Below are 24,167 nucleotides of genomic sequence, written 5' to 3'. Positions count from 1 at the left end.
TGACATTAGCTAAGTTAAAGTTATAGATAAGATAGCCGATAGTTCATAGCGTCACTCGTCATGTCACTCCTTGTGTAGGTATGTGATGATTGGGCGTTGTAAAACTACAAAAATACTAATAATGTGTTTTTACTTTATCAAAAATATAGCTTATTGTTACATTTAATTGAAAGTTAAAAATCTAATCTTACAATCGTTTTGGATTAGCTTAAAATGCTATAAGGAATCGCATCATTAACTAGTGAAAATAAATTTCATAAATTGCTTTCAAAGAAGTTAAAAAAAAAACACTAGCAATGCCAGAGCAAAGCAACGATTACCGTGTTGTTGTGTTTGGTGCTGGAGGTGTAGGAAAAAGTTCTCTAGTTCTGCGATTTGTTAAAGGCACATTCCGGGAATCCTACATACCCACCATAGAAGATACTTATAGACAAGTAAGATACATTTTGCTTATTATTTATACGGTTCATACTTTATTTTACTTTTTGACAAAAAAATATAAACAATTTTATTTATTATATATTTTGGGAGCTACAAAAAAAAATACCAATTTAATTTGGCATAAAGTACGTAGCTTTTTTCAAATAACATTTAGTAATATATTTATAATTTTCAAGAATATGCATAACATAGATATATGCTGGATATTTATTAATGATCTCTTATCTAAAGAAAAGATTGGCAACTTTCCTTAAATACCATTGGCTGTAGGCCAATATCATAATGTTAATCTGTCCACTGCTTTAAGAATGTCCTGTCTAGGATCATATTACAAACTGAATATATTTGTAATTATTGTATATATAATGCTATTGTTGATGTAATATTTAAATTTACCAATAATTGAATAAAAATAATGACATTTGCAAACAAAAATTGCAAAAAAACATAAGTCAATCTTATCAGACAGTATACATACATATTTTATTTGAAAAATAATTGGCTTTGCAGGTTATAAGCAGCAACAAAACAATTTGTACTCTCCAAATTACTGATACTACAGGATCTCACCAGTTTCCAGCCATGCAGAGATTATCCATAAGTAAGGTAAGAAGTCATTTAATATCAAAATATTGCAAAAAAAATATTTACAATTTAATTGCTATTTATGTGGATGTTTAATCTATTCAGATTACATTTTATTTATAAACTTTTAAAAATACTGACATAAAATATGTTGTTATATGTTGTGTCCATAATGTAGACTTATGGTTATTATTATATTGCAGGGTCATGCATTCATTCTTGTTTATTCAGTCAGCAGTCGACAATCATTGGAAGAATTAAAGCCAATATGGCAGACAATAAAAGAAATAAAAGGTACAGAGTTGCCAAATATTCCAGTGATGCTTGCTGGAAACAAATGTGACGAGAGTCCAGAGATACGAGAGGTTTCTGCTGCTGAGGGACAAGCACAGGCACAAACTTGGGGAGTTTCATTTATGGAAACTTCGGCTAAAACAAATCATAATGTTACTCAGCTTTTTCAGGTAAAATATATTTTGAAACAACATAATTTTATTCATGTATTTTTCTATACCTATATTAATAAAACAAAATAACAAGGTATTAATCATTAGAATTCTCAATTAATATTATTACTTCTTTAAACAAAGCATTGCCATTTGTACTCATATAAAACTCAGTTTTTTGCTAGCATTTTACTACTTCCTACTAGTTTCTTAATATATGTTTATATATATGATGGGGAAAAACATCATTATCATCCTTGACAGTGATATGGGGTACTAGTCTTGTGGGCATCAACGTCATGAGGTTTAAATATAACCACAAAACAAAGTATTAACTGTTTCCTACAATTAAATTAAAGTTTTACAATGTATATTCACTTCACATTTACTAATATGAAACATTCATCAAACAGTTACATTAGTGAGTTTGAGGGTTTGTGACACCGACCTAATCAGACCACTCAACAATATTATTACTAAAATATTCTTCCATTACTAATAATTCCTACTGAAAACATTGAAAAGGTTCTCCCTGCTTGAGGCCTAATTCAACTCCACTCTGAGTAGTTGTGACTAGATATATTGAATTAAATAAATTGATAAATATTTTGATTGCAGTTTTTAATCTAATAAGTATTTTTTACATTACAGGAACTTTTGAATATGGAAAAGAACAGAAATGTTTCATTACAAGTTGATGGTAAAGGAAAAAAGAAGAAGGAGAAGGTGGTTAAAGAAGGTGGTGAAGCATCTGCTAGTGGAAGAGAGAAATGCCTTGTCATGTAATGGAAACAATTATTTATTATCTCATTTATTTTTAGTATCAAGTAATAAGCAACATTGCGTAATACATGACAATATAAAAAATCTTATTGTGTAATGAGTTAGTTTAGGGTTAATTAGTTAAAAATATTGGTATTAAAAATATGGTCAGTTCAATATTAAAAACTCCTCTTTAAGCAATGTGCATAATTTAATATTTGAGTATTGTTTTACAGAAATGATCATTTTAATGTAGGAAGTTGTATATAAAATTCATGTGAGAGCAATAGGACAGCCTTTCATTTTTTCAGAGAATATTGGTTCTTAGGTTATAGCTTTTATCTATATCTGTATATTGAAATTAAAGCACACAATCCAGTAAAAAAATATATATTTTAACAGTTATAGATTAAAGTATTGTTTGCATGTAATGTTGTTTATTACTTGTATGTGATTATAAATATGATGTATTTTTTATTCTAGTCATATAAATCCAATATTTGTATGGATTTATTACATTGCATTTAATTAAGCAAAAATATTATTATTATGCCTATTAAGTCATTTTCATTAATTAATCCAACATCTTCTAAATTAATATTTTGCTAATAATAAGAATTGATTTATTTACACTAGTTGCATATTACATAAAATAATGACTGACATGACACTAAGAAGTGATAAAAAATTCCGTATGTTAGTGTGAAAAATACAACGAAATCAAGTCTCTAGGACTTAATGTTATTAAATTATGTGCTGATTTATAAACAGTCATGATGCATTTTTATAAATAAGTATGTTTTTAATATTTAGTACCTGAAATATTTTATAATGGCTTTTTTGCATTAAATCATTGTATGAAGGAGTAATAAATTTGCTCTATGTATATCGTATTTCTGACAGTAATAATGTGTTTGTTGGAAGATTAAAAAATGTATTCGATTTTAGCTTTATGTAATTAATTTTTGTTAGATGTCATATTTATTTGTTTCAATTGTTATTGTGATGTTATATAATAGCATTTAGTTGATGTGTTTTTATTGATCTCAACTGTTTTTTTTTAGTTATTGAACTATGCAACATTTTTATTGTTAGATATATATTAAAACTATTATTTTGCAAACAAAAGAATTGTCAGAATGTCATTGCGAGATTTTTAAAGAATGTGCCAAAAACTACTACATTTAGTATTTATAAACAGTAAGATTTGGTAAAGTAAAAACTTGAAAGTTAAGTAAATATGAAATTGGTAAGAAGTTAGATTTTTATCAACAAGATTTTATGAAGGCAATCCACAATGTATGCCATAATAAGTATCAAAATATTGTATTTAGTGCAAAATTTGAAAATTTTATCATTTTTATAATTTAAATCATTTTCAAATAAAACGCTGATCAAAGTAAATTTAACGAATTTAATTTTAATTTGAATGGTCAATTGGTCATTGAAAGGCGATGACATTGTTATATGTGACCAATAAGTGTTTGCTCGTCATATTTAGAAACTAGAGGTAAATCTCGCAGTGACATTTTTTGTTATAATCATTTATTAACAAATGCATACAATAAAAATAATTTATATAATTATTGTAAAAGTAGCTATCGCTAGTTTTAATTCACTTTATTTAATATCTTTCACTTACATATCCAAGTAAAATTGTCCATAGTATAAAAATTTATCTAGTCTATTATCCTTATCATATATGCAACTTATAGTGAGGTTATCTTTAGGAAAGTATGTTATTATAGGAAGGTTAAATTTGTATGGAATGGTTTTGATCATGCGTTAATGAGATTAAATTCGTAATGAGTTATTTACTTGATGATTATCATATAAAATAAATAAAAATTAATTAGTTGCTCATATTACAATTTTATAATGTGCTTTGCTTTCAGCATGATTTAAAATTTAGATTTAAAATAAAAAAAAGATTGTTAAATTGTTGAAACTGGACCAAAGTTGTTTGATGTTGGTTGAGGTATTTTTACCGTAATTTACTTTGAATGTAAACGTTGATATATTGTAGTCGGTACTCATATAAACCTAGGATACTCATGCGTATAACTTGAAAAAGTGCACAAGGATCATGAAATTCTCACTTCTAATGAATACTAATATTTGTGTATTTTTATTAAAGGTATGCTAGTGAAGGATCATATATGAGCTGGCAATTAACGTGTGTCTGTGTAGTCCAGCTATATATTCATACATACTGTCAAACATGTTACTAATATATCATATAATCATACGATTTCAATACATACATAAAAGTAATAAACTGATTCGCCAAATGTACATGAAACAAAAATGCTTTATTTAACTACCGTTTTGGCATATACCTATGATTTTATCTGAGTATAACATGCATATTAACGGTATACTTATATTCGAGTTTTACGCGTGTGTATTTTAGACTTAAATGAAAACGTTTTTATCAAGCTCAGTCATGTAATAATTAAATAATAATCACATCAATTCGTAACATACATGTGGTGCATTTGGTTACCTATTATTAATTAGTTTATGTATTGTATAAAAATACAATTATCCCATTATAATAAGAAATCAATACATACCATATGCATATACAAAAAATGACAATTACCCCAATGGGAAACATCTTATTTACATGACTGAGCTATTTCCTAACTACTACTTTCTCTTTTTTAAATCCAATTCTTCAACTTTGCAATTAACTTCAACTTAGAAGATCACCTTATGTCGCAACATAATATTATTACTAGCTTAAATTTTTTTTAACAAAAACTAACAGCAGCATTATCTTTTCTTAAAGTATTCCCTTTCTTGTTTGTAAAAACTTTACTAGTTCAGCTTTCTTGCTAAAATAAAATCCAAAAGGTCGAAATAAATTAGCCTTACTAGATATTTCATAGATAGATTCAAATATATTCCAAATAATATTTAACGGCTTAGTTGATCTACACTAAGACGCGCGTTTAACAATGCAGCTGTAAGATGAATTTATTGTACAAGTTTAAGGAGTAGAAATAATTTAGGAGCTTTACTATTCAACAATTCTATAACATTACAAATAAAAATTTCCAGAAATTCGTTCAGAAATAGATATTAAAAGATATAACACCAAAATGTTAACATCTAAAAGTGCCCAAATATTAATGGCAATAATATTAAAGTAGATACATAAATGATAAATTAATATAATGTTTCATAAATCATTCAGACACATTTAAACTTATGATCTTTAAATTAAACTACTCATTTTACTACTTAAATATAATATTCTATTGAAAACCATGATACACATCATAAATATTCCTGACTAACAACTAATTTACGTAATAGATAAATAATTACAGATAATAAAGGGTGAAAGAATGTATGTCCTAACTGCAGTAAAGTAAGCATTCATTTAATTATTCTGGACACAATTAATTTCAAAGTGCTTTAAAATAAGCGAAAAACCTTTATCTAGTAATTTCTCTTTAACTATTAAGACATTCAAATACTATGCCTAAATTATTAATTTAAGTAATTATACTATAACTTAGTGTTGACATTTAAAATGGTTGATAATTGATTAGACCATATAGATTCTATAGTTGTAGACTAGTCGAATATAGTAGCGCCACACGAATATTATGGTTAAAGCTTAGCTGGATTTTTGTGCAAGAGGTAATGAACCTTATTAAATCATCCTACAAGTGATAGTTGTACATATTTATAATGTTTTATTATGTAATCAATTATGGGGTTGCGAATGTTGTTTGACCAATAGCGTTAGTAATATAAGAAATTAAATCGAGATTAGAATTTGCTTCTTACTTAGATACTGTTGTATCATTTTTTTAATAAATTAATTATGCTTCTTTGTATCTGAACGAAATATTTCTATTAAATAATATATTTTAATTTTCTTACACCACTACTCACTAAGCATCACTTAATAAAATAAAAATTACCATTTAAAATGTTTATTTATTTACAAATAGTATTAGAAGACATACATGGTTATTAAAAAACATTTGTTACAATACTTAACTAACTTGATTGGACTTCGAATTAAATTTGCATTTAAAATTAAATAAGTTTTTTTTTTTTTATACTATCCCAAGCTATGAACATTTAAATACTTATTTATGTGTATTATTGTGTTAGTCTTTAAATTAAATTATTTTTCTTTATTATTTTTTGCCACCTGACATGCAGCATAAAGTTAAGATTTTATTTTATCATCTCACATTTTAGAATGCTGAGTAGGTAGTAGACTAGTTGTAATTATTAAGATAAAAATTACTATAATATCAGTGAGCATCTCCACCTCCATTTTGTTTATATCTTTGTAAAGTATTGTTATTAATAAAATGTTCACATTCATAATTGGGCAATCGGCCTGTGCTTGCTGATCTTGTCAATTTTGAATTATATGTCAGAGATGGATTTGTGTTTTGTGATGTATTTTTTTGTTGTATTTGTGAAGAGGTAACAGTATTTAAGGCACGTGTGTACACTTCTAAGAGCTTCGACAAATTTTCGCCACTAATTCTATCACCATTATCACTTCTTGGTGTACTAATAGGCTCATTGACAATAGTATTTTGCATTCTTCTATTACGTTGTTTTAATCCAATACTGACAATACCCAAAAAGCTTAACTTGAATGGAATGTTTAGAATATAATTGAAAATTATGATTATCAGCAAAAATACCACAAGTATCATGAAAGTTACAACCAAAATTCCATACATAATTTTATTCAATGGAAACCATAATCCATCTGCAAAAGAAAACGAGACTTTAAATCACTGATCAAAAATATTAAATAATACTGTTTATTTTAATGATTTTAATACAAAAAATAAAATTCAATCTTACCAGTAACACCATGAATTATAATTTTCATAGTTTCACAAATTGTTATCATGGGTTCTGATACCAGTGTGGTGAACATGCGGATGCCGATTTTTAGTGGATTCATGTGTTTCATGAATATAAGAGGATCTGGTGGTGACACATGACAGTCCGTTGTCCAAATGTACCACTTGCACATGTTGACAGCTGTTATAAATCTATCTAGTTCTTGTTTTTCAGCCTCCTAAAATCATTAATAAAACATTCTCTTAAATAATACATTTTTTCCCTATCATCAACTAGTTAATTTGATTGACTTACCTTATAAGATATCAACACTTCGTATAAATAAAGACCAATAATCATTAATATTATTAAATGTTTATGTGACATATGGTTCCATAACCAAAATATTGTCATGACTCCTGCTACAATACTTGTAGCCCACATAATGTGTACCTAAAAAAATACTTTTCAATTAACTCTTGACTGTCGTGTTAAATTTTTTGTCAGCAGCAATTCTTACTGCAACCCTCCTTTGATACTTATGACCCTTAGGTATAATTTAAAAAGGAAAATCCTTAATTTAAAAAAAAAAATATGTGAATTTTAAATTTAATAATGTGATTGTATATATATTAATTAGTAGCTATTATTATTAATATTACTCATCATATAGGTAAGACCCATTACCTTATATTCTGTTAAATAGTATTGAAAGTATTCACTCCATGCAAAGACAATCTTCTCACTGATACTTGGTTTAATTATAGCTTCCTCTATATATCCCATGGAACGTCTATACATATCTTCAGAATAAACGGTATTAGGCTTGATATAGCCATCAAGAATATTCCAACGTTCTTCATTGTACTTCATCTGCAGTAATATATCAATAGTACCATCATCATTTTTCTGTAAACATAAATGTGTTTAAGAATTATCCTATTATGGTTTGTTTAATATTTCAGAATTTCAGCAAAGTTTTGTTGTTAGTTGATTTGTTTTATTGAATGAATATTAGTTTCAACAATTTTAAATTCGGCTAAGCCATTGTTAACATACCTTTATTTGGCCTCCTTTTAAAACAATAGTTAATATCCTTTTATAAAACCATTCACCTGTTGCTATGTTATTGTTGGCTTGTACTTTTCTTTGTGGCTTATTTTTAAGATCAGGTGGTATATTCTCGTCAATCGCAATTGAATTGATATTATTCACATAGTCCCATGGTTCTGGACCTATCTGCACATTACACTTGCTTATCGCCGTATTAGCAAATAAAATATAAAGTAAAATATATATTCTTAACATGATTATCGTCTGGATTTTTTTTTTTCAAAAATTTCTTACATTGAGTTTATTAGACTTTTTACATTGACTCAGACGTTGATTGGGAACTTGTATTTGAAAAATGGTAATATGTCAAAATATTCAAAACATAATTTTATATGTCAAGAACAATAATATTCTTCAACGTTTGACAGTTTCTTAACTATTGCCCGCATTACGTATTAAAAATGTGGCGCGTTCTTGCAAAACGGGAAATAGCTCTGGCAGCATACTCGTCGTACCTGTCGATATCTTCGTTTTTTTTTTGCTATTCTTTACGCGCTAATTGTAATTGCTATCTCTCAGTGTAAAGCTGGGTATACATAACGAGCGGCATCCGCGCGGCAATGTTCGAGGGTTTGCCGTACAACTTGAGATATCAATGTGATCTGTAAACGATTTCTATATGCCTAATTAACTAATTTGAATTGTTCCAGTCGTGTATTGATAAAATGTCCTTAATTTTGTGATTAATTAATTTCTTGTCAATTGATATTTCAATTGTGTCCTAAAAGTATTTTTTATTTTGTGTTCTTCGGATCTAAAATAACGCGAAATAGACTTCTGAATTTTTGGATAGCATTCCCTTGACGTAATATGTAACACAATACTGTATGTTTTAAATGATCTACATTTTAAACTACATTTAACAATAATGTAAAATATATTTGGGTTTGTAGAAGGTATTCAATAATAAGAATGATGATAAGTTTATATTAATTACTTTTTGATTCTTATACTCAGTGTTTTTTGAAAGCATGGTGGCTTTTTTTGATTTCTATTCCTCAAATTTTGTTAACTAGTAACCCGTCACTATAATTACGCCCCCTGTCAATTTTATAGGATTTTGCCTTTGCCTATTGCCAAATAAAGTAAGTAAATTGTCGCAATATATTAAAACGTAGTGGTTATATTCTTTTGTATATTATAATTATATTTATTATTGTTTTTGAATGTATTGATTTATTCATATTAATGATTCGTAATGAAACTGTAATAGTAAGAGATTGCATTTAGAGATACAGGTTATTAAAATTTAAAAACCATAGAAAGCACAGGAAACTTGTTACTGTTAGAACCTTATAAAAATGTCTTCAATCGATTTTGACCCATCTATTAAGCTATGCTTAAAATATCTTCATTCAAGTGCATCCGATTCGACAGAACAATTACGCTTAACACTTGATGATATGATTCGACAGACCTATGGCAATTCGAAGACTCTTGGACAAGTTTTACCTAAAAAATATCTTATTGAAGAAAAACTTGAATCACCGTCACGATCCAAGCATAAGAATGACAAAACTTTAGGTATAACAAAGACAGTTGCTATACCGCAACAAAGCCCACAGCAAATACAAATTCCAGAAAGAGAAAACGACGATGGCTCGGTTATGGATGGAGAACTTGCTTTTGATTTCTTACAAGAAGATTTGACTTGTGTTGTTTGCCGACAAATTGCAGTGCAAGCAGGCAATCGCTTAGTAGAGTGTGATGCTTGCCATGCACTATATCACCAGGTAAATTATGTTAAATATAACAAATCTCTAAAATAATTCCAAATACAGAATAATACTAATTATATTTCTAAGTGCAGTCGACATGTAATGAAAAGAATAAAAGTTTAAGTATACTTATTTTTACCTACCACTAATGGACTTAGACAGGTTAGAAAACTTATGGACGGCCAAGTGGGCGACCTGATGTTAAGTGGTCACCACCGATTCTCTATATTGCGAATGTGCCACAGACCTTAGGAATGCAAATGTTATGTTCCTTGTGTCTGTTGTTACATTGACTCACTTTAGAATAACTGATGAGTGGGTGATACATAGGTGTGCCAGATAGGCTTGCACAAAGCCCTACCATCTAGTTATTTTGAGATAAAAATACTAACAAATAAATTATCTAAAATCTTAATTTGTGTAAAAAAAATCTTTTTTATCTGTTAATACTTGTTTTTCCAGGATTGCCATAAACCTGTGATAAGTGACAATGATATGGCATCTGGCTGGCAGTGTGCTTCATGTCTCACATCTCAAGGATTTGCCAGTGGATTTACTAACACTATATCATCACCGTCTAAATCCCCTACTCGAGTATCTGGATCTACAACTCCGGTGAAAATATCTTCTAGTAGTTCTTCATCATCTCCACCTTCAAAAGTTGTCACTCCTAATATCAATATAATATCAGCTGATAAAAGAATACAGATTATGAAAAAAAAGGCAGCAAAACAACATGAAAAAAAGAAGAACAAATAAATTAAAATAATTATATTATTTCATCGTTTTTAAATAAAAGTATTGATTTAATTATATATTATACATTATAATTTATATACAGATGTTGTTTGAATTGTTGAATGTACATAAATTGTTATTCAACATACATTAAATTGTTATGGTTACTCCATTTCATGTAGTGTTATAACAAAATAGGAAAAATAATATATTGACTGCCCATGTTTTTATTTACTTAGTTTATTTTGTTGATTTTTGCATTATGAATATGAAATTATTTTAGCCAGACCAATAAATTGGTCTTAATACAATAAATTGGAGCTAAAGCTCACAGTAGCCAATTTCCATGGATACTGATTAACTCTGTCAATTTCTAAACTCAGTAATTGAGATTTTTCTGAGAAAGAAATCCAATAACTTTTATTGCAATGACTCTGGATTTGAACTTAGGGCTACATGTCTCAGGACCTGCAGGCTTTTAAGCTATCCTCAAGATCATCAAAAGAGTTTAGTCCAGTTAGAATCCTAAAGCATTTTGTAGATCTTACAATTCCCTTCTCGCTTATCTTAATCGTGAAAAAGTAACAGACAGAAAGTTATTTTCTTAATCATAATATTAACAAGGACAAAGGCGAGATAAAATGTCTTTGATTGTTGATCTTAGGGCTGTACCTGATCCTAATTTAATTTGATGACTATGACTCTTAGGTATATTGTCGAATATGAATCATATACTATTCAAATACGTATTGTCTGTGCCATGTGAAATGTTGATGTAGTCAGATTACAAAAAATGTGTACGCTCATTAAGTTATAAAAAGCTCGTCTGGGTAGGTACCACCCACTCATCAGATATTCTACCGCAAAACAGCAATACTTGATATTGTTGTGTTCCAGTTTGAAGGGTGAGTGAGCCAGTGTAATTACAGGCACAAGGGACATAAAATCTTAGTTCCCAAGGTTGGTGGCGCATTGGATATGTAAGCGATGGTTGACATTTCTAACAATGCCAATGTCTAAGAGCGTTGGTGACCACTTACCATCAGGTGGCCCATATGCTCGTCCGCCTTCCTATTCTATAAAAAAAAAAAAGTATTGACCATTGGATAAAATATATGGATTTTAGTGTCTCGTGTTCGTCGGTGATGGGAAACATCGTTAGGAAACATGCATAGATCGAATAAAATTCTGTCACATATACGTACAAATATCCGAAAAGTACATGCAGTAACGTAGCAAGGGGGGCGGCACTTTGGCGGGGGCGACATTTCACAGGTGGCGGTAAAAAAATGTTTACCATACATGCAATCTTATCAGTGATTTTTTATTTGTTTTGTAACGTCATGCCGCATAATGCCACGCTACATATCGCCACGCCACATGCTGAGACGAGACAAGCCAAGCCAAGCCATGTCATGCCACGACACTTAAAGCCGGTACTGTCCACCAAACCCACCTGTAACCATTACTGGCGTCACGTTCAAGTGATAACAGAACTTAATACCCGATCGGCTCATTTCGGAACGTCATTCGGTTTTGTACAAAAATGTTGCTATGGCAACCAAAATAACGGATGAGATGATGTGGTCATGACAACGGAAAATAACAGTTGTGAATTGGAAAAGTATTAAGATATAAATATACATTTGATTATTGATATACCTATTGTTATCATTATTACCTTCCCGTTTTAGTTTTTTTTTTTTATATAAATATGTTCTTTTTTACAATGTCCCAAATGCAGGGATGGTTTAAATTTATTTAAGAGGTAGCGGTAAAAACATTCAACTTTGGGGACCTTATCGTTACATAGGAATAAATGATCCAGGACCTTCAGAATACATAAGAAGTAAATTTAACGTCCTGCAGTGACGTCCATAACTGCAAACTTCGTTCTGTTGATAACAAGTTGTCAACATTCCTATTGATATAAAAGCGACCACTGAGATGTTATTTAAAAGTAATGTTAAGTCTTTTTTCCGTCTAACCTACACAAACCTGTATACGTTATTTCTTTCTTCATTTAGTTTTCCCTTTGTGTTGTCAGAGTTCATACGTTGTTGTTTTTCCTTTTCTTTTCTCCTGTTCGTTCACTTATGTCACCTTCACCTATATTTAAGCTTGAATATATAATGTGTATTTGTCTCTTCGTGTAGTATAGTAAAATACTATTTATATTTTTGTTTTACTATGTATTCTTTGTACTATTTACCTAAGCTCTGTTCAACTTTGGTTTGACTGGAAGAGACCTCTGGCATTATGACATTAGGTTAGATTAGACATTAGACAAAGGTCTTAAAAGTGCCTTTACATAATTTGTGCAAATAAAAAATATACAACTTTGGCGACCTTATCGCTACATAGCGATCTATTCCAGGCAACCAACGGCGTAAGGAATACCTCATAGGATATGAGGATCTATTCATCATATTATTTCATGCATTCATGCAGTAATGTACCACCTGTATATGACTGCATATAATAATAAATAAAATATATCTATATCTTATTATGATGTATATAGGCACTAATAGGTACGTCGTATCTTAAAAAATGTTTTTCGAATGAGTATGCTCAAAATAAATTGCTTTAGTTTAATTGAGGGTCCGTCGATGTTCAATAGGTAATAGTCCATTGCTAATTCGATATTACTCGACTTACTTTCGATCATTATGACAAACCAATATCTCTATATAGTTACATAGATATAGAGGCTATAAGCATATCTTTGTGTACCTATCTATCTACCATTTTTTGTAACTAAATGTTATGCGAAAATTTCCTGATATTTCTTTATTTACCAACATTCTTTATACAAAAGATTGATATACCTATGTAAGTATAATTATATTATCATATAGCTTTTTGTTGCTTTTATACGTGAAATACAAGCCAAAAGCTACACTGTAGTTTCCGTTGTTGTGCCAACAACCTATTGTAACCAATAGGGTTGTTAGGAGAATCTGATTGGCTAAAATTCGTGCGGGGGCGGATAAGAAGGAACGGGATGCTGCATCGGTTTCAGGAATTTGACTCTATTATCTATAGTATGGAGTTGAGGATTATATGCCGGCTAAAGATACGAGTAATTTGTAGCGACGCCTTCCATCTTAACGTTTTCGAGTAAACAATCAAAGCTTATCGATAGTTTCAGGGAGGAGTGTTGTGTGGGCGGTCGATCTTGGTAATTTTTAAAATCTGTGACATATGCTAAACTGGATACAATGTTAGTTACTTTTTTTATTAACGAAATTTTTATAAATTAATTTTATTTTTTTTTGGAATGATATTATTTTTACTTCAAAAAATATATAATTATATAGTGTGTTTTATTAAGTTGTTCATATTTGCAAATTAATGCATTCTTTCTAAAGTTCTGTTTTTGCTTAAACATAATTTACGTAAAATAACAGTGCTATCTAAAAATGAATAACGGTCGGGCCCGTGTACCGAAATGTGCTCGGTGTCGAAATCATGGTCTTATATCTAGTCTACGTGGCCACAAAAAGGCATGTGCCTATCGAGATTGTCAGTGCCCCAAGTGCGGATTGATAAAGGAGAGACAAAGGATCATGGCTGCTCAGGTGAGTTTAGTTCTAAATCATTGTATTATCTTATTTCCTGTTTTATTCCAATTGCTAGATAAAAGGATTATTTGTATGTTACCTACTTGGTTGACTTACCTATTTATCAAAATATTCTGTGCTTCCGAGATGTCATTCCTATAGAATTTTGTCGTTTCATTTTTTATATTTTTTTAATTAATTGAATGTTACATAGGTACTTATCTAAAATATAGTTTCCATTTTTACATATTTTTTTTGAATTACTATATATTTTATTCAATACCTACGTACATATATAATTTAATATTTTAAGCAATACGGTAAGTCACATCTATAATATAGGTACATATACAGCTTAAATTCGTGATTCTTGATCCAAGTTTATTTATAAAAGAGCTTTCTTTAAAATGAAATTTCTTAAAAATAAATAAATATCCAACGAAATGTGATTAAAATTACTACGCTATTTAATATTTACATATAATATATATTTTGATAAGGATTAGGAACTAACGCATAAATCGAGGTAAATTTATCGTTCGTTTAATTCGATAGGTCTAAAAATATAGTATCTTTATTATAATTATGTTGATTTGTTATCTTTTATTTTTCATAAAGTCAGATTTTATAATGTTTTATAGGTATTTTAATAGTTATTACGGATGTATGTACGTAATAACTATTAAAATACCCGACCTTTAACCACAGTAAGAAACTATAACTTTGTATGGGGCATTCGTAGATACACATCTTAATTTTTCATAGTAGTTTTTTTTTTTTTTTTTATTTGCCCGGAGGGCAAATGACTCTACTCCACCTGATGGTAAGTGGTAGTAGAGTCATTTGCCCTCCGGGCGAATATAAAAAAAAACTACTATAAAAAATTAAACGCGACGACGGCCAGTACAGACGGGAAAAACGTTCTGCACTAGCCGCCTTCGCCTTGCCGGCCCGCAAGATGCCTCTTCACGCCTCGTTTGAAGGAACCCGGGTTGTAAGAGGATGGTACCTATTTTTACTTATAATAATGAAGAATATAAAATTATTTTTTTATTATTTTCCGTAAATGATTTTTGTTGCTTTAATAATAATTTTAGCAGTAGATAATTTCGGAAATTAAAATTGTGTTTAAAAAAACTCGTTACAGAAAGCGGGAGTGCTTTATTGAATTATGACATTTGATAACATTACTTTTAACTTATATTTAAAAAAAAGGATAAATTGTAATTGTACTTGTACTTGTGATTCGTCGGCGCCGTATCCATGACAACAAAAAGCTAATTTGTTATTTAATGTCCTCCAGACCGATTACGGCCACGGCGGCCAATCTCAAGAGAGATTAGCCAACTACACAGGAGATATTATAGTGTACAAGTGTGTGCGCAAAAACAGGTGCACTCTCTCTTCCCTCACTCTCATAATCCGATGGGACGGCAATCCGACACGACCGGAAAGAGTTCAGGCGCAGGACCAACGGCTTTACGTGCTTTCCGAGGTACGGGAGTGCCACACACTTCCAACTTCCAGACTCCGGGCTGCTACTGAGAATTTTCAGACAGAAAAACCCAATAACTTTTTATTAGCCCGACCTGGGAATTGAACCCAGGACCTCCGGGTCAGCGGCCTTACATCAAGCCACTGAACCAACGAGATAGTATTTGTTATTTGCACTCTATGTATGAAGCATCTATAGTACCTAAATTTGTTTAAAAACTATTCTTTGCACTAAAATATATGTACGTGTAATTAGGTATAAGATGGTATACGTTGGAGGTTATGTCAATTTTAAGCGTGTTCATGAAGTTTGTTAAAATAAATTTTTACGATGTTGTATCTTGCCCCCCTAACTAAGTACCTTGGAAACTGGCATATGTTGCAAAAAATGTTAAGCTTGTTGATTATGATTTTATTACTTTTTAATAGAAATTAACTTAGTTGTTTAAGTAAGAAAAAACCTTATGATATAAGGTTTAAAGTGTTATTATACTATTGTGATACTGTTTGTAATACCTAAATGATTTTAATTTTGCTATTTTCCTTAGTGTTCATTGGTTATTAAACGTGTGGATACGTACGGCTAATTTTATTGTAGTCACTAGTGCAAATTAACCCTTTACAGCAACTGCATGTGCTTATTTTCATTTGTCCAAAGTATAACTACGTCCAACGTACAGTACTTTTGTATTTTGAACATATTTCCTTCCTTGTTTTAGCGGTGTTTGTTCCTATACAGATTACTTAATTGTCAGCTGATTTTATAAATGTATTAAATAGTTAAATTGCTGCTATTTTCATATTTCCTATTTGACAAGTCTGAACACTACCATTATTGTTTTTTTAAAACAAAAATGGACTTAAAACCGGACCCACCTATAGCCTATTCCAATTAAATAAACAACAGTGACACCTATATCATTAATCACCGGTATCAATTGACGCGATATCATTGGTCGAGATCTTGAATATTCATAATATGTAATGATAAATAATAATATGATATTCACTATGGTTTCGCGAAAAAATGGTGTTTTCAATGTCCGCGAAGTTGTATTCGGAACTTCGAAAAATAAATAAATGTGGTTATAAGTAGTTAAGTGGAATAGTGTTATATTTTAAATAAAGGTAAATTACTCAAGATCTGTTTATAGTGCGAAATACAGCAGAAAATCGCATGCAATTTTTACTTTACTCCTCTACTCTTGATTGGAATAGGGTATCGGTACGATAGTTTCCACTACTTATCAATCAATCAATCAACAGCCAATCGTTGTCCACTGCTGAACATAGGCCTCTTCCAAGGTGCGCCAAAGCTCCCTGTCCTCCGCCTTCCGCATCCAGTTGGTGCCCGCCACCTTCTTAAGGTCGTCGGTCCACCTGGCTGGAGGGCGCCCTACGCTGCGCTTGCCGATTCGCGGTCTCCACTCTAGGACTCGTCTGCTCCAACGGCCATCGGTCCTACGACATACGTGACCAGCCCACTGCCACTTCAGCCTGCTAATTTTGCAAGCTATGTCGGTGACTCCGGTTCTTTTCCGGATAATCTCATTTCTGATCTTATCCTTCAAAGATACTCCGAGCATAGCTCGCTCCATAGCACGCTGAGCGACTTTGAATTTGTGGACTAGTCCCGCAGTTAGTGTCCACGTTTCGGCACCGTATGTCATGGTAGGTAAGACGCATTGGTTGAAGACTTTCGTCTTCAAACATTGCGGTATAGACGGCTTGAGGACTTGACGAAGGTTGCCAAATGCTGCCCATTCCAAGCGAATTCTTCGATCGGCTTCCTTTTCGAAGTTGTTAGTGAATATACCTACCTAGGACAGATAATACAAGTCGGTAGGAACAACTTCGAGAGGTTTCCCCTCGACGTATATCGGTCCCGGCACGACATGCCTATTGAACATGACCTTATAGATAAGATTTTTTTTTTCATTTTTGTAAGAACCTTTTTTGTCTTAAAGCAGATATATTAGTAAAGTGATTAATAAGAGATATTGTAAACTTAGTATGTTCAAATGAGTTATAAAATGAATCGATTCAACCGATATTTCTTTGCCGATTTAAACAACTACGACTGGCGTATTATTGACACTTAATGTATTAATTGTATGGATATCGATAAAATATTTAATGTGTTATACGAAATGTTGTAAGGATTTACTACATATTGAGGGAGGATAACTTTTGAGGGATTCATACATTCGAAGAAAAAACGAAACCCTTATAAAATTAATCTTGTGTCTGTTTGTCTGTCAGACACAGCCTATCTTACCAAAATCTATTAGAAAAAAATCACTTTATAATTAATCTAGATTATCATATATAGAGTTCTGTGGTCCAATCCAAGGAATGCATAGCATTTATTAACGATTTTCGAATCTTGAAGTTGATTTTGAGACGACAAAAAGGTCTCATGTGTTATACCAATTATGAGGATTCGTTATGAGAAATACAAATTAATTTTAATCTGCAGTTTTAAAAGATATTTAAGTCACTATAAAAGTATATAGTATGTTTTTTATGTATTTGGGACAAGCATGAAATTGCAGATGTTTTTATTTTTAAATGTGGTGTTATAATTTTTTGTTTTATACTTTACAAATTGTGATAGTACGCATCCTTCACATGAGCCTCATTCGAACTTTACCGGTTTCTATTTGTTATAAGATCTTATTAATATAATTCAGTTAATATTATTATTATATAGTAGTATTATAATATTATTTGCTGGGTATTTATTGCTGGTTATTTATGTTAAAATGACGTCATTAACGTGAAAATAATGCTAAGGAACATTGTATATTTAACAATTATTATCATAATAAGTACTTTATTTTTATACAATTTTAGATATTATAATTTTAAATGTTATTTTGTGTCGTTATAATATTATTTATTAATTTTTATAGTTATTTTATTATATACTTATTTTTATACTCTTTTTCATTAGTTTAAATTTAGAAATACTTTATTTTGTAGGTAGCAATTTGGTTTTGTACAAAAACAAATTGGTGAATAAAGTTACTTATTATTAAAAAAAAAGCAAAATAGAAGATGCCCAGCTTAGACCATAGCCCTCAATATAGATCGATAATATCTTTCCGCGCTTTTTATTTCCTCACAATATTGGAACTTTTGACATAGCCTTTCATGTTTCATCTTTCATATTATCATTTTCATTGTCCCCTACTGGCACCTAGTACGACTGCTTCTTTTGCTTTATCTCTGGACCGGCGCTGAAGTTGAAAATAAGATTAACGTCTTCAAAGATTGATTGATATTATCAACTATGTTAAAATGTTTTATAAATTATTTCTATATACAAATTAAATATTACTCATTAATCATATAAAGACACTTTTTGTTTTATTTTATTCTTTCCTTTAAAGTAATTCGGCAGACTTACAAAAGAAAAATTTGGTAGACTTTTTTTTTACTGTTACACAAAAGTAGATAGTTTGGATTATTTATTTACAAAAAATATTTGTGTTAGCTAAAATTCATTAGATTGTTTTTAACAGATTTTTATTATCTATTGAAAATAAATTGAAACATGCGAAATAAAATAGAATCCAAGAAGTAAAGAAAAAATCACGATTAGCAAAGATGGCCTAGTGATTAAAACGTGTCAATCTTAACCGATGACTGCGGGTTCAAGCCCAGGCAGGCACCACTGTATTTTCATGTGCTTAATTTCACAGAAATTCTGCCACATGTGTATACCCCAACCCGCATTGGAGCAGCGTGGTAGAATACATACACAATCTGTTATAATACTTTCTTTTTTTACTCTTTTTAACGACAACACGCATGGGTTACACAAAAATAACTATTATAATAAATGTTGTGTATATTCTAACAAAAAATTATTAATATTACAACATGTGGGGTCCTAGATATAGGTGGTTCATATAATTTTAAAGCGATCCAAAAAGAGTCAAAACATATCAGTTACCTAATTCAGAAATAACATGCAATGTTAAGGCGTTAATGTGTTTTAATGTAGTGAAATCGAGACCAGCTAATGCGCTGCTGGGTTTATTTAAACAAGTGGCACATGTTTACTGTGGATGCCGGATGAAACATCGATCGGTTTGAACAGTAATGCATCGCTGTCGATGTCCTACCACTTTTATCCCGATTTTCTGAGCGTATTAAATTCATTTAAATTTTTATCTCTATTGGCTTCAATATTAGCTCTTAATGAATTGAGTCGGTTTTGCAAATCTCGTAAGAATTTTCTTTGCTAAGGTGATAAATCTGAAAATATTTTAAGGTATAACTTATTTTACGCCATTGCCTACATTTTCTTATATTTATACTTTCATATTCTATTCAAATTTATTTTAGTGTGAATATAAAACTGAATTGCTGCGATTATTTGTATTACGATGAGTCTTATTTTTAAACAATTTGTATTCTTCATCAGTATTTATTTGATTTGTAGGGATCGAGTTTTGTTTTTATTTCCAATGAGCCCGCGTTCGCCCCGGGTGTAATGGTCTTGATCCCTTGGGTGACCGTTCATCAAATACAAACAATGTCTGTTTGACATTGATTTTCCACTAAATTAATTTATATATCAGTTTACCAATCGTTCAATGTCATGACAAAATATACAAATTGAAGACTAAAGGTCTATTTTTTACAGTACGACAACATTGCTATTTTTTTGGTATATAGGTATATACATAATGTGATAAATAAAAGACAAATTAATTATTTGTAGGTCGCTTTAAAAAGACAGCAAGCCGCTGAAGATAAAATAGCTTTGCACTTAGCTTCGGTTGAGAGTGGAACAGCAATGGAGGCTTTACCACCCGGTCGTATATATGGTATGCGTGTTACGGGCCCCTGTCCTAGTCCTGGTCCTGAACCAGATTCTGCTGTCGATGATCAAACTGTAAGTATAAAAAAACAACTCTTGTAAGTCATGCAAATAGCAACTGTGGTTTGTTTTAAGAAAATGATCTCAAGCATTTAAGCAAGCGAGTTTAGAAAACAAATAGGTAAAAATAAAACTTGAAGAATATTTATAAAAGTTAATGTTAAATACTTTGTTACACATGGTTGATATTATTATGATGATTTAAAACCATGATGTAGCTCATATGCAATTTTACTACGAACTATTGACTTATTTATGACAAAATACCATTAAAATGTGACGACCACATTACAATATCTACCTACTGCCAGTAGTTATTATGTTAATGATTAGTTAACATAAGAATGTAAAATGCTTCAAAAATTAATATTGGATTTAATAGGATATCGTGATATCATATAATTTTAGTGTTTTTTTAAAATTAAATGTTTCTTTATTTTTTCAACAATTTTAAGTTTGTTATAATTGGGGTGCCTACTAAATGACGACCTTCGTTGTTTTTGACATTTGTCTAAACAAAAGTAATATACACATTACAATTAATTCTAAAGAAATATATATAAATATATATATGTATATATATATATATATAATAGGAAGGCGGACGAGCATATGGGCCACCTGAAAGTGGTCACCAACGCCCATAGATATTGGCATTGTAAGAAAAGTTAACCATCGCTTACATCACCAATGCGCCGCCAACCTTAGGAACTAAGATGTTATGTCCCTTGTGCCTGGGATTACACTGACTCACTCACCCTTCAAACCGGAACACAACAATACCAAGTACTGCTGTTTTTCGGTAGAATATCTGATGAATGGGTGGTACTTACCCAGACGAGCTTGCACAAAGCTCTACCACCAGTATGTGAAAATATCTGTGTTGTTCTTGCTTATTTTAATGTTCTACCAAAACAAGCTCCTTACACGAGAGAAGGCCTTATCTCAGTCTTACTGTCAGTTAATTTTAAAAGAATTTCGATTAATGTTTTCAAAAACACCATTTACAAATATTTTTATTTATAATTAAATACATTTTATTACCAATTTTTTATTTTAGCCTATACACATCGATAGCGAGACGAGTGATTCTCTGCCGGACTGCTGCAGTGTGACCCCCGATTCCGTCGGAAACGCTAATATAGCGACGCGATCATGGTATAATATTAAATTGTTTTTATAAGCAATTGCTTACTTAAATAAGTTTAATAAATAACTTGTTGCTTTCTTATAATTATATAAAAGAATGTCATCATCATCATTCGTTTGTGGTGTTGTGGTGGTGTCATTCCTCACTATTTTTAGTCAATTCCTGCAGTTATTAATTTCTTGCATGTGTAATCACTCACTTATTAATCTCTTTTCGATCTACTTTTTGCGTAATAGTTATTTATATTCATAAAACGAGTGCTGTAGTGAGTGACTTGTTTTAAAACAGTCACACTATCGGCCTAGTTCTATTGAGCGTGGTTACAGGCTTAGCCCACATACATTGGCACTAAGTATAGAAAATGAAAAGAAATACTTAAACTTGAAAATGCCATTATAATTCTCATATCACAAAAACATCATTATAAATATTAAAATGATATATGTTATTGTATATAAAATGTTTATAATACAGCATCGATTCGAATGACGAAAGTACAAGCAGCGTGAGTTCTGCGGGGTTGGAGATGTTACGTAAGCTGTTTCCCGGGAAGAAGCGATCTGTGTTGGAGCTGGTGCTGCGACGATGTAATCACGACCTGCTCCGCGCTGTTGAGCACTGCAACGCCATACATGTAAAGAATTTAATTTTACAAAATACAACCAAAGTAATTATCTTGCCAAATTTATACCTATTATTATTAATAATTTACATATTTTGAAATCATTTTAACATTGAATGATTCGGTAATTATGCAGTTATGCATAAGTTGCAGCTAGAAATAGCTATGGCGATTATGACTCTAATTGAATATTATTTAACAGGCCCATCGGGACAAAACTTCTGCTGGCATTGGTTCAAGCTCGAGTCTTAGATTTGAGTCAGTATCAAGTTCAGAAGAGGTAGAAACTAGATGGTCTGCTTTTCGCCCCGTTGGGCCTAGAGCGCCATTACTACCTACGCTAGTGATGGGCCGAGTTTGTGGCTCGGAATGGTTGGTACCTCTACCTGCGCTTCCTACACTATCTGCTCCGCTACTGTTGCCGCTTCAGCATCCACATGCCCCACCTACATCTTGTACACCTGATTGCAGACAGTGTAACAGCCATCATTAAGCTTAATTTCGTTGATATATTGTATTTCTAAATTTGTTATATTGCATAATAATTAATTGTAATTAGGTATATGCTACGTAATATGCTTGCACATTTATGATGATGAGTAAATGACACCGGGTTATTCTAGCCATGTTGTTTATATTGTAATAAAAAAGTATAACATATTAAATAAAAATAAACAGTAAGTATAGACAACTGCAGTTTTTAGCAAGTAATTCGATTACTTAAAAACTTAATTATTTAGTTTAAGACATTAGAATTAAAATTTCACGTAACTTACATTTTAAATAATATAAATTTTCTAAATAGGCTATTCTTCTAGTACTTCTGCATTTTACACTATAGCCTATTCTAAAGGTAGATGAGTTGAGATAATCAATTTTCAGATTCACATATTCCATGCGATTTAGTGAATGATGTTCTATAAATTAAGGTCTTATATTTTCTAACGTTTATAAGGGTTACTTATAAACGTTAGAAAACTGTTATAGATAAAACCGTAAGTTCTTTATTAATCTTTACTCTGTCTGTCATTGGAATAGTCTGTAATTAAGTAGGTACAATTTTGGTAGATTAATTAAATTACATGCTATTATATTTATTAGAAGTATTAGTAATCATTATACTCGTAGCTTTTTTTCGTGAAGTTAATGATCATTTCGCATTTGATTTAATTTCTTTAAATCGTTTTGTAGGTACGCTTTAGAAGAAAATCGTAATTTTATACATTTTCTTCTATTATTATATAAGATTATAATCAATGTCAATGTTATTTCTTTATATTTACATGTATTATTATTAATTAACTGAACAAGTGATATTTTAATGCCAAATATATCTTTACATATTGTAATTCCAATGTATATAATATACTACATACGTAATAAATAAAATATCGTGTGAAATGACTATAATTTATTTTAAGCCTAATAAAAATAGGTAATTGTTTTACTTTAAAGGTGTTTTTTTCATAAAATAATTACTAAGCCGTTATAATCGAAAAATGTTAGAAATATGTATGCACTAATATCTCTATTGCAAACGATGCTGTTCAGAGTAAAGGAAGATAAATTAATATAAATTAGCAAACAAAACATAATTTCCGACCCTCCACGCAGGGAGCTTCTATTTGGGAGTCCTGGGACAATAACAAATTCGTGACAATACTCAAAATGAAGACGGACATCTCTGTAGCGCTGTTCTAATACTTTGGATAAACAAAAGATTATTTATAAAATTAATTAACTCCTGGCTCTTACACACGACACGACTATACCCTATGTCAATATTATTACTGGCTTGCAAG

At 30.6% G+C, this 24,167-nt stretch overlaps 4 protein-coding genes across 4 annotated transcripts; 3 read left to right on the top strand and 1 right to left on the bottom strand.

Moving 5' to 3' along the window:
• Positions 1 to 56: 56 nt before the first annotated feature.
• LOC126768839 (GTP-binding protein Di-Ras2) lies at positions 57 to 3,140 on the top strand. Its single transcript, XM_050487190.1, has 4 exons — positions 57 to 434; positions 952 to 1,047; positions 1,230 to 1,490; positions 2,124 to 3,140. The coding sequence occupies exons 1-4, from the start codon at positions 297 to 299 to the stop codon at positions 2,256 to 2,258; spliced, it is 630 nt and encodes a 209-aa protein (XP_050343147.1). The 5' UTR covers positions 57 to 296; the 3' UTR covers positions 2,259 to 3,140.
• A 2,848-nt stretch (positions 3,141 to 5,988) lies between these two features.
• LOC126768823 (uncharacterized) lies at positions 5,989 to 8,485 on the bottom strand. Its single transcript, XM_050487169.1, has 5 exons — positions 8,130 to 8,485; positions 7,758 to 7,979; positions 7,386 to 7,523; positions 7,089 to 7,308; positions 5,989 to 6,990 (listed from the first exon to the last, which is right to left on the bottom strand). Exons 1-5 carry the CDS (start codon positions 8,376 to 8,378, stop codon positions 6,518 to 6,520), a joined length of 1,302 nt encoding a protein of 433 aa, XP_050343126.1. The 5' UTR covers positions 8,379 to 8,485; the 3' UTR covers positions 5,989 to 6,517.
• A 789-nt stretch (positions 8,486 to 9,274) lies between these two features.
• LOC126768836 (integrator complex subunit 12) lies at positions 9,275 to 10,712 on the top strand. The gene is made up of 2 exons (XM_050487186.1): positions 9,275 to 9,916; positions 10,364 to 10,712. The coding sequence occupies exons 1-2, from the start codon at positions 9,485 to 9,487 to the stop codon at positions 10,658 to 10,660; spliced, it is 729 nt and encodes a 242-aa protein (XP_050343143.1). The 5' UTR covers positions 9,275 to 9,484; the 3' UTR covers positions 10,661 to 10,712.
• Positions 10,713 to 11,982: 1,270 nt separating this feature from the next.
• On the top strand, positions 11,983 to 22,858 carry LOC126768384 (doublesex- and mab-3-related transcription factor dmd-4). The gene is made up of 6 exons (XM_050486409.1): positions 11,983 to 12,075; positions 14,053 to 14,223; positions 20,435 to 20,608; positions 21,654 to 21,751; positions 22,218 to 22,399; positions 22,566 to 22,858. The coding sequence occupies exons 1-6, from the start codon at positions 11,983 to 11,985 to the stop codon at positions 22,856 to 22,858; spliced, it is 1,011 nt and encodes a 336-aa protein (XP_050342366.1).
• The last annotated feature ends 1,309 nt before the right edge of the window (positions 22,859 to 24,167 follow it).

The sequence above is a fragment of the Nymphalis io genome, chromosome 5 (assembly GCF_905147045.1).
Source record: "Nymphalis io chromosome 5, ilAglIoxx1.1, whole genome shotgun sequence".
Classification (NCBI taxonomy): Eukaryota; Metazoa; Arthropoda; class Insecta; order Lepidoptera; family Nymphalidae; genus Nymphalis; species Nymphalis io.
The sequence above is the reverse complement of the archived record's forward strand: the minus strand, read 5'-3'. Positions and strand labels throughout refer to the sequence as shown.

Coding starts and splice junctions, on each gene's coding strand:
- LOC126768839 (XM_050487190.1), top strand. CDS start 297: ATGCCAGAGCAAAGCAACGATTACCGTGTTGTTGTGTTTGGTGCTGGA. Junction 1,048..1,229: donor AGAGATTATCCATAAGTAAG/GTAAGAAGTCAT, acceptor ATTATATTGCAG/GGTCATGCATTCATTCTTGT. Junction 1,491..2,123: donor ATGTTACTCAGCTTTTTCAG/GTAAAATATATT, acceptor TTTACATTACAG/GAACTTTTGAATATGGAAAA.
- LOC126768823 (XM_050487169.1), bottom strand. CDS start 8,378: ATGTTAAGAATATATATTTTACTTTATATTTTATTTGCTAATACGGCG. Junction 7,980..8,129: donor TAAAAGGAGGCCAAATAAAG/GTATGTTAACAA, acceptor TTATGTTTACAG/AAAAATGATGATGGTACTAT. Junction 7,524..7,757: donor ACTATTTAACAGAATATAAG/GTAATGGGTCTT, acceptor GTATTTTTTTAG/GTACACATTATGTGGGCTAC.
- LOC126768836 (XM_050487186.1), top strand. CDS start 9,485: ATGTCTTCAATCGATTTTGACCCATCTATTAAGCTATGCTTAAAATAT. Junction 9,917..10,363: donor GCCATGCACTATATCACCAG/GTAAATTATGTT, acceptor TTGTTTTTCCAG/GATTGCCATAAACCTGTGAT.
- LOC126768384 (XM_050486409.1), top strand. CDS start 11,983: ATGCCGCATAATGCCACGCTACATATCGCCACGCCACATGCTGAGACG. Junction 12,076..14,052: donor TGCCACGACACTTAAAGCCG/GTACTGTCCACC, acceptor GTAAAATAACAG/TGCTATCTAAAAATGAATAA. Junction 20,609..21,653: donor CTGCTGTCGATGATCAAACT/GTAAGTATAAAA, acceptor TTTTTATTTTAG/CCTATACACATCGATAGCGA.